The sequence below is a fragment of the Seriola aureovittata genome, chromosome 3, assembly GCF_021018895.1.
Source record: "Seriola aureovittata isolate HTS-2021-v1 ecotype China chromosome 3, ASM2101889v1, whole genome shotgun sequence".
Lineage (NCBI taxonomy): Eukaryota > Metazoa > Chordata > Actinopteri > Carangiformes > Carangidae > Seriola > Seriola aureovittata.
In genome coordinates, this window is record NC_079366.1 from 17,255,706 (window position 1) to 17,266,194 (window position 10,489).

General features: G+C 41.6%; 1 protein-coding gene and 1 non-coding gene across 2 annotated transcripts in view; one reads left to right on the forward strand and one right to left on the reverse strand.

The window, feature by feature from the left end:
* Window positions 1-9,107, forward strand: part of klf3 (Kruppel like factor 3 (basic)) — a 15,898-nt gene extending 6,791 nt beyond the window's left edge. The window contains exons 2-6 of the mRNA XM_056372231.1: window positions 2,451-2,511; window positions 3,000-3,543; window positions 4,220-4,367; window positions 6,645-6,811; window positions 6,924-9,107. Coding sequence (XP_056228206.1) covers window positions 2,470-2,511; window positions 3,000-3,543; window positions 4,220-4,367; window positions 6,645-6,811; window positions 6,924-7,105 — 1,083 coding nt within the window. The 5' untranslated portion in view covers window positions 2,451-2,469 and the 3' untranslated portion in view covers window positions 7,106-9,107. The remainder of the gene's footprint in view (window positions 1-2,450; window positions 2,512-2,999; window positions 3,544-4,219; window positions 4,368-6,644; window positions 6,812-6,923) is intronic.
* An 846-nt stretch (window positions 9,108-9,953) lies between these two features.
* trnap-agg (transfer RNA proline (anticodon AGG)) lies at window positions 9,954-10,025 on the reverse strand. The gene has a single exon. It is a non-coding gene; the product is annotated as a tRNA-Pro (tRNA).
* Window positions 10,026-10,489: the final 464 nt, after the last annotated feature.

A 10,489-nucleotide genomic window follows, 5' to 3' on the forward strand; every position in this document is an offset into this window, starting at 1 on the left:
GTCAGAAATGAGTCTCTTGCAGAAGTCCCACCCTTTTATTACAAGTACTGTGCCTCCCTGCATTACTGTTTCAGAAGCTGAGGGGAAATTTTTAATAGAATCATAGGATGGTGACAAGAGGGACTTTCACTCTGCCACTGATTACTCTGAATTTCTTGTTACCGTAGGGAAAAAACCTGAACTTACTGTTCACTGTTCACTTATAAATAGAGAAGCTGAGAAGTTTCTTCTTTTGTCCTTCTCCTGTTTCACGATCTATTTGTGCTTCATACCTGCTCGTATTGTCACCTCTGTGTGTGGATCACAACCATAATAGAACAACTGCTTGACCTCCAGTTGAACTACATCACAATGCTAACCTGGATTAAAAAACACACCCTCAAAGACACACACACACACACACACACACACACATACACAAACACACTCCCCACCTGCCTGCAGTCTCTTTGTTTCTTTGGAGCCAGGCGAAGGGTGAGGCTTTAGTCGTCATGTTCACACCCTTCCTGACCCAGCAAGCAGGCATCCTGCTCTCCTATTGGTCTGCTCCCCATCTGGAAGGTGTGTGTATGTGTGCACGTGTGTGTGTGCACGTGTGTGTGTGTGTGTGTGTGTGTGTGTGTGTGTGTGTGTGTGTGACCTGATTAAAGTCCACAGTCTGGAGACAAGTTAGCCTTTAATTATTAACAAATGGGTAAGCACACACACACACACACACACACACACACAGACTCCCTTAGGGTACATTCTTTGACACTTCATGTTGCCGTAATGCTCCAGTGACCCCCCCCCCCCCCACACACACACACACACACACACACACACACACAGACTCCCTTAAACACAATCATTTAGGCACAAACAGAGTCATCTCAGCTGCACCTGGTTATTCAAAGCTAAGGTAACTGGAACTGGAACCTTTGAAACCTCACACACTTTTGATCCAAACACTTGACAGCCCTCAATAGCTGGTGTGTGCGTTTGTCTGTGTGTGTGTGTGTGTGTGTGTGTGTGTGTGTGTGTGTGTGTGTGTGTGTGTGTGTGTGTCTGTGTGTCTGTGTGTGTGAGAGAGGTTTCACTGTCTAGTCTTTGACACTGAACAGTTTCTAGCCCCATCACACCTGGAACTGGCTGTGTTCTCGTAAAATGTCACGTCGTAAATTTGTCTCTAGCATTGTTTGAAAGTGTCAGGCATTTTCACGACACACCCGCCGTTAAGTGGAGTTTGACGGACAACATTTGTTTGTTAGCATGATGGACAGATTGGCAGTGTGAGAGAAAAGGTCCTCTGGTGGAGATTGTGAAAGTACACAGGAGGAGAAGACGTGAAAAATCTGACAGAAAATCTTTTTTTTATGGCTATTGTGTGACATGATTTACTGGAAGTGACGTCGAGTGTGCTCAGACACACACACACACACACACACACACACACACACACACACACACACACACACACACACACACACGCAAACACACACACACACACACACACACACACACACACGCAAACACACACAAACACACACACACACACACACACACACACACATACACACACACACCTCAGACGGTTTCCAGTCACTTAACTACAGACCCTCGTTGAGCCTTTTCCCTCTACTTTAGGTGATTTACTTTTCACCACTTCTCAAGGAGTGTGTGTGTACGTACATGAGTTGTTCAGAAGTTTTGCGGTTTATTTTGTTTTCGTCTGCCGTGGAAATAAACTCCTTTATATAAGTTACTGATGATATTTTTTTTTTAAAAGCAAGGCAAGTGACCAGGGTTATGGACACTGGTGGAACGTAACAGAAGACATTTACTAAAGTAGGCTCCTGTACTTTCGTATAATTTTGAGGTATTTGTACTTTATTTGAGTATTTCCATTTTATGCTGTACTTGATATTTATATCACACTGGACGACAGAGGGAAATATTGTACTTTTTTTTAATATGATAAAACTATGAAATACAACCCCTTTATAAAGATTAAACCAGTGGCCCACTACCTTTTTGGCCTTTGACCCCTCTCAAAAAGAGCAGTGTCCAGTTGAGGCCCCTTTTTTGAAGGCCACAGAGGTCAAACTCCGATATTTCACAAAAACGGTAAACGTTAGGGAAAAGTATTAAAACTGAATCCAAATTTATCAAGCAAAAATATGTATTTTCTTTGCTCTGACACCATAAATCATCTCACAACCCCCTGGATTTAGCTTGTGACCCTTACAATAGAGTATTTCTTCAATGTTGTACTGGTATCGTTACTTAAGTAAAGGATCAGAGTATTTCTTCCAGAACTGGTTACAGACCATTACTGGTCTCTACATTGAACCATACTGAAGAGGAAAGTAAATGAAGAGATCAAAATGTGAATTTAGCCTGTAAATGTGTTATTGTGTATTAACTGTGTGTATTGACGCCCGTGTGTGTGTATGTGTTTTATTTTGTAGGAGCTTGGCCTGTGCAGCCATGCTGATGTATGATTACCCTCTGAAGACAGACATGGAGACGGTAAGGCACGTGTGTGTTTGTGTAAATGTAGCTTTGGGTACTTGTGTGTGTGTGTTGAGTGCTCCTATCATGCCCGGACATGTTTTTAATGCCATACAGTATCTCTGACCCCTGCACACACATGCACCTCTTCACACACCTACACACACTCCTGCTACGTGTCTAGACAGAGTGGTTCCCACATTCCAGCTCTTCCTGGACAAACAGGCTTCTGTACAGTGGGTATTTGCATACAATGGGTACACACACTGCCAGGCAGAAGGCTAATGAACACACACACAAATGTACTGTACTGTAAGACATAACAGTTATCTGCTCCCAAACAGAAATGGGTTTAAAAAATTTTTTTGGCTGGCTGAAGGTGTTTGTGTGGCAGAAACATGTTTTCCCTGTTATTGAATGGAGAACGGAAATTTTTAACTCCCTGCTCTTTTGTCCTCCTTTGCTGCTTCCTTCTCCTGTATCCTCTCTTTCTCTCTCGCTCACAGTCATTCTACTCTTCGTTAGTGAAAACCCCGGAGCCATACAGAGTGATCTTCCCCCATCCCGCCCCCCTCTACCACGCGCACATGCACACCTTCACCCAGTCCCACTCCCCCAGCAACCCCACACACACCCAGCTGGAGCCAGTGGACCTGTCACTCAGCAAGCGCTCCTCCTCCAGCTCCTCTTCCTCCTCCCCTCCATGCTCCTCCGCTTCCTCCCCGGCCTCCTCGCGGAGCTCCCCGCCCTCGCCTTACAGCATGGCGAGCCGCGCCTCCCCCCGCTGCTCCCCTCCACACTCCCAGCTGCGCTCCTCGCCCTCCCACGGCGTCCCGCCGCCCAATCCCTCACTTCCGTACCCAACCATGGTGGCTCCTCTCATCAGCTCGGGCTCCGGGGTCATCCAGGGGTCAGGGGTCATGGTGTCTCCAGTCATGGTTCCTTTGTCTGTCCTCTACTCCTCGCCTCTCCACCTGCACCAGCCAATAATGGTGAGCCCACCTGTTGCCTGTGACGACGACCATCATCGAAGCAGAGAGCACAAAACAGGTGAGACCTCATTTATTGTTTTACTCAGTTCAATTTCTACTTCTATTAATTCATTTTAGGTTTATTTGATTTGAGCTTTAACATGAGACAATGTATATGTTGGTAAATTATTGTACATGAAACAAACAAAAAATCTTACAGAAATCTGACAAAATAACAACAAAAAAAACATTAAAATTTACCCAACATATGTCAAACTTTCTTCTTCAATGTACACATACCTTTTACTGAAAATGAAGAAGTGCCTCTCGTTCCTCTATTCTTAGAATAACATTTTAGGCTGATTCTCGTTTCTTAGGGAAGCCATGTTTTTTTGGTTCTTTTTTCTGCGGTCAGCAGAAGGTCATTTAAAGATTTTCAGAAATCACCATCCCCACAATCTGTCATAGAGACAGATACAATTTGAGAATTTCTTTTTAATTAAATAAAAGTAAAAATTATATAGTAGTTATAAATATATTTCACTCTGGATTAAAGCGGTGGTCTGACCAATATTGCCATCCTTAAAGCCACACCGCTAGCATGGCTAGTTTAAAGATATTTTTGATAAATCCAAATTTAAAGGAAAAACCTTAAAATTCTGACCTAGTTAGAAGTTATTAACAGAATATTAATGTGAGTAAATCTCGACCATACTGACCAGCTCATATCCGCTGATTGTTTTACATCTACCCAGTTCATTCCACGAAGCCCATGGAGCTGCGAGGCGATACCCACGATTTGCACAAGCCAATCAAAACAGAGCCTTGCCCTGAGTTCACTCATGACCCCCTCAGCAGCCATGAGATGAAATCATCCGTCATCAGGATACCACACGAATACGAGTGAGTAACACACCAATAGACTCATACAGATTTTGAAAGAAGCACCAAAAGTGTCACAAGTTTTACTGTCTGCTGCAGCGCTTCCCCTTTAACTTTATATGGAAGTGGTGGTCAGAGGGTGCAGTTCCAAGACGAGGGATGGGTATCATATTAGATTTTTCGATACCAGGATTTAGGTCCTGATATCAAAGCAGTCCTTGATTTGTTACCATAGTGCAATGGTTCTCAAACTGTGGGGCGGACAAGGCTAACGGGCAAGGAAAATCTAATTCTAATCTAATTCATGAAGGAACACTTACCAATAAAGAGTGCTGCACACAATGTATTAAGGCAGCAAAACAACATACACTGTACAAGTTGGACAGGTTCTTGACCAGAGAGAAAAGACTCTTGATGAGTGTCCCCAAAAAAGTAGTTTAAATGAAGTCATCTGAACCTCACACATTAGTCCAGTCCAAAACATGATAGACCTTATCTTGCACTCAGGTTTACTGTCGTTGTTGCTGCGGATCTGTGTGAATTGTGTCTAAAACTTGGGCAAAGTTTAATTTTTCATGCTACAGTAATTCTTGTGAATAGTTCCCCGGGGAAAATGTGCAAAGTCCTAGTCTCTCTGTTTTCTCTTTTCTTTCCTGCAGTGGGAATGTGGGTTAGCAGAAGTTCACTTTAAAAGAAGCTCAGAGATGAGTTTCTAATTTACAGAGATAAAACCGTACCAGTAACACAAAAACAACAACAACACGGACACACTGACTCTACTGTATGGTGGGGTGTGTCAGATTCCCTCATTCCTCTGTGGCGCCTTTTATTCTCTTATTTCCCGTCTTGTTTGCACGTCTCATTGCAGAGTTCATATCAGCCATCTCATTCCTGTCACCTCCTCCATTCCTCTTCACATCTCTCCTTTCTTTCTCCTCCTTCCTTCGCTCGACGCTTCCTGTGTTTTTTAGCGCTCATTGTCCGGCATCTCCCATTCCTGGTTGCCCTCCCCTCCGCTCTGCTCCTCCCTTCCTGTTACTCCTCTCCTTCCCACTTCCTCCTCCTCCTCACCTCCTTCATCTTTTGCAAAGTAACGGCTTTTCCTCAAAGAACTGAAAGCAGGTCAGATGTAGACGTAAGAGTCAGGGAATGTGCCAGTTGTGTCAATGCCAGTTAGTTCTTGCTTGTCTTGTACTGTAGTTGTAAAGGTGGTTGCCTATCACCGTGCCAACTGTGAAATAATTAGACCCTAAAGAAAGTGGGCGTGTCTTTATCCGTCATCACCTCTGAAAACACACTTGCATATGAACAATATAAATATGCTGTATGTATACGGTAAAGAGGTCAAGTTTTCTCAGTGTGTATAATAATGATGGTTTGGCCTATGTGTGTTTCTATGTGTGTGTGTGCCTGCGTGTGTGTGTGCGTGTGTGTGTGCGTGTGTGTGTGTGTGTGTGTGTGTGTGTGTCTGTATTCTTTAGCAGGGGATTTTCTGCACATTCCTTTTACACAGAACTGATCTGTGAGGGATTCATATTTCAACACTCAACACCTGCTCTCAACTGCCACTTACGCACACCCACATGCACACCCACACACACACACACACACACTTTAATGATGGCTCTTTAAGTGCAGAAAGACAACTCTTTCTTGTTTCCTTTTTTGAACGTAAAACACTCCTCTGTTCCTTCTCTACTATTCTTTTGTATCATATTCTGTTATTGATTGGTGAATTTATGTTATACTTTTGTACAGAATTGCTTTATTGACCACACACCCACACACACCCACACACACACACCCACACACACATACACGCACACACACACACACACACACACACACACACACACACACACATCTGCTTGGGCTCATTGAAGTTGAGTGTGTGACCAGAAAGATTGCAAAGTTGTATCTACTATTTCCCAGTTTTTTCCAGCTAGCTTTTCTGACTTTCAGCTGTGCGTCAACTTTCACATTAAATGAAATTCCAGTGAATGAATTGTTAAATGACGACCACAAAAATGCGAGGTGACAGGACAAAAGTAAGGCGTGGTGGACTGGAAAAAGGCGAGCGGCATTTTTCAACTTCCTGACTAGTAGAAGTTGTTATTGCATTGGAGAGAAGCTGCCACCAAATTAAACTTGCATTTAGATTTCAACATCATGAAGGAGGCAGCTGCTACAGCGCCCTCTCCTGGTCAGATCAGACAAAGACAGGTGAAGTGGTGAATAGCAGTTGACTCATCACAGCATCTTTTTTTCTCTCTCTCTCTCTCTCTCTCTGTGTCTTAGGGGCAACAACCCATCAGTAATAGTTCATTCGGGCACAAAGCATCCTCTCCCTGCTGACTCTCCTGATTCACTGAAAAAGCGACGAATTCACCGCTGCGACTTCACCGGCTGCAACAAAGTGTACACCAAGAGCTCTCACCTCAAAGCACACCGCAGGACACACACTGGTGAGAGGCTTCACACACAAGCTTTATTTTTACTCAGCTGTGTTAACATCTTAATCCTCTTTTATACACCTTATTAATAATCATCCTCTTAATTTTTCCTCTCTGTGTGCAGGTGAGAAACCCTACAAGTGCATGTGGGAAGGCTGCACGTGGAAGTTCGCCCGTTCAGACGAGCTTACGAGACACTTCCGCAAGCACACAGGAGTCAAACCGTTCCAGTGTCCCGACTGTGAACGCAGCTTCTCCCGCTCTGACCACCTGGCTTTGCACAAGAAACGCCACCTCCTGGTGTGAAACAGTGCTGGGGGCAACTTGAAAGGAACTCGGCGCTGGTTTTCTACGTCGGACTGTACCACTTTGACTTGAGGTTTTTTGTTTTTAAAGAGCTGGGCTTAAACATTGGACTCCAACGGGGAGTGGGGAAATGTTCCTCAGGGTGCAAGTTTTCACCTCATTAGCCTGAATAATGAGCTGGTGTTATCCATCAGATTTATCATCAGCTCTTTTTGACATTGTAATAGAATTGTAGGTGTTGTACCAGACCTCTGATCAACTACGGAAAGTCCAGACCCTTTTTTTAAGAAGAGGCTGCAACATCTCAGCTGGCCTGAGAACAGCGCCCTCTTGTGGCCACAGAACCAAACTGCATTGACACCCGCTGTTGAAGCCACACAGCATGCTCAAGCTTCTTTTTGCATTTTTTCTGCATGCATTCAAGTAAGAATTGTGGACCTACACACACACACACACACACACACACACACACACACTCACACACACACACACACACACACGTGTCACTTGCTAGCTAGGCCAATATAATGTGAAACTCTCCAGAATGTATCATATCACATCTACTGTGCATTGTGTCATACTTCAGCTTTCTTTCATCAGCGCAGCTACCTGTGACATAACGCTAATGCTAACTCCTCCTTCATGGACCGACCACAAAAAAAAACACCACACACCTCATCTGCCTCTACCAGCTTACATCATGAAGGTAGCTAGAGGTAGCTAATGCTCGCATTCCCTTGTACATACATGCAAATGTTTAACGGCACACACAGCAGAATACATGCACTTAATAAAAGCAGCTCAGCCTCTGTCTTGTGTGCTTTTGGTATTTGGGTTGAAAAAAACGGGGACTGTGGGTCTCATTCATTGTCAGAGTGAAGTCTTTTTTATGTTTTCATTCAGAAATGTGAAAGTTGCTGCACAGGGGCATTATTGTGTTAGTGAGGAAAAGACACCACTCGGTTGGTTTAGGGGTAGAAGCAATGAATTGTGTTTTACCAATGTTTTATATCACAGTTTATGTATCTATAAACTATTGTTTGGTTTGTGATGTGACAACGTGGTAGCCTTTTTTCATTGTATTACGATTTTATATGGGGAAAATACAAAGTGCAAAGCAGGGAAATTTGCTCAATAATTTTTGTTTTTCAGGAGCAGATGAGTTTTATTCCAGTATACCTTACAGGATATCTTAAATAGGATATTTTGAAAGAAAATGACATTTAATTCCACAGTGTTGAATATTGCAATAGACCATTATGATTCCAATCAAAGGTTGTAAAATAACAAATTATTTTCTACAACACCCTCGTCTTTTTTAAATGCCATCACCACTTTAGAGAGCATGACTTTTTTTTTATAGCTTCTGGAGAACAAATAGTTTTGTGTATAGCAGCGTCTTTGTACATCTTTAATGTGCACTTTATATACAAATATACAACCATATATATATAAAACATTCCCAAAGCCAAACATTTTTAAATCAGTTTGCTCTATTCACAGATCTGCTGGTCAGTTTGACAGTTTGATCTTTCTAATTATGTAATACATGAGGAAGGTGTGACCCTTTCTTTCAGTCACATGCACACAATCAAACACACATACATACCGAATGTAGCGGCTCAACTGATCTGCATTTGCTCCTGGATACTCTTTGCAGTTTTTGCTTGTATATGTTTTTGTATCTCTGCAAATATAAGTTTCATATATAAATATATATATATATCTATATAGATATATATAATTGATTGTTAGAATGAAAGGGCAATTAAAGGTTTTTATTAAGCATGATTTTGATACTCTCATAATAATGGATATTATACATTTCTATACTGTTGTGTCTATAATAAACCCTATCTCTTTTTAATCTAAATGTTGGCTATTCAAAGGGAACATGTTAAACTGTGAATATGTAACTGTACAGGTTTATCTGCAATTTTGCATTTATTTTAAAACAGAATATTCATACCACTTAATAAACTTATTGGCAATATTTGCAGAATGGAGTGCTGTGTCTTCAATTGTGTGTGTGGTTGTTCTGAAGTGGTTATCGAATTTGTTAGAAATGAAATGTAACTAAGTGAATTTATTTAGGTACTTATACTTCATAGAGGTACTTTCTGTTTTACTTGAGTGTTTCCATTTTATGCTACTTCTACTTCATTTCAGAAGGAAATATTGTATGTTTTATTCCACCACATTTATCTTACAGCAATAAAACTAGTAGTAGTAGAATAAGAATTTAAATACATCATAATCTCATAAAAGATAACTTTTTTTTTTTTAATTAAAGTACAAACAGTACAAGTTTATATTTGACAATATTTAAGTTATGCTTGATATTCAACGCATAATTACGCATAATTACAACAATATACATAAATACAAAGGATACATTTTGCACAATGAGTATTCTTACTTTTGATACCTATAGTCAATTTTGCCGCTATTTTACATGCGTAAATGTTTTAATGTGGAACTCATTTCTCTAGCATAATGGAGTATTTTTATACTGTGGTTGGCTGTGGCTACTTTTTATCTTAATACTCCCTCCACCACTCCTACACAACGCACACAAACACACAGTTAGAATAATGATCTTCCCCGTTACAAATTTGAGTAATTAAGTAAAGCAAACAGCAGCAAAACAGAGAGGTTACTAGTTGTAGTCTTTTGAAAGACCCCACTTCCCACTTCGTCACTATGTATGTCGGTAGATGATTTGTTATGAGAAACTATAGTTAGATGTAGTCTTCGTGTGTTTTGTGTAGGCCATGTACGTGGCTGCCTCAGTTATTTGGCTTATTTCATCGGTACCCCATCAATGTGTATCACAGGAAGAAAAGTTGGGCTCGTCCGGGATTTGAACCCGGGACCTCTCGCACCCTAAGCGAGAATCATACCCCTAGACCAACGAGCCGCCGTATTCGATCTTCGAAAAATTGCAGGTTATAATATCACAAAATCCACGAAATATTGTGTTTTTCCGCTGTTTTTCTACAGTTATATACTATACCTCCTGTTGTCGAGCTTTTTGACTCGACGTGCCGCGACTCTGAACCACATTTACTGTATTTCTTAGTCAGACATCAGTGTCCAGGCGAAGCGAGATGACTCACTCCTGCTCACTTCCCTTTTCGCCGTAATCCTTCGAGAGGCTGGACAGCGTGAACACGGTCAGACACACTTGAATTTAACGTTTTTTTTTTATGGCAAGTGGCAACGTGATTTGGCCATAAACATTAACAAAGTATCTAGTAGTTGTATTGTGATTATCGTTCTCCTAATCTAACGAACTTGTACTTACAATAAGCATTTAAAAAAGGCCATGAGGGTGAAACTGAAGGGAAAGCATCTGCTCACGATATTATTTACTTTATTATT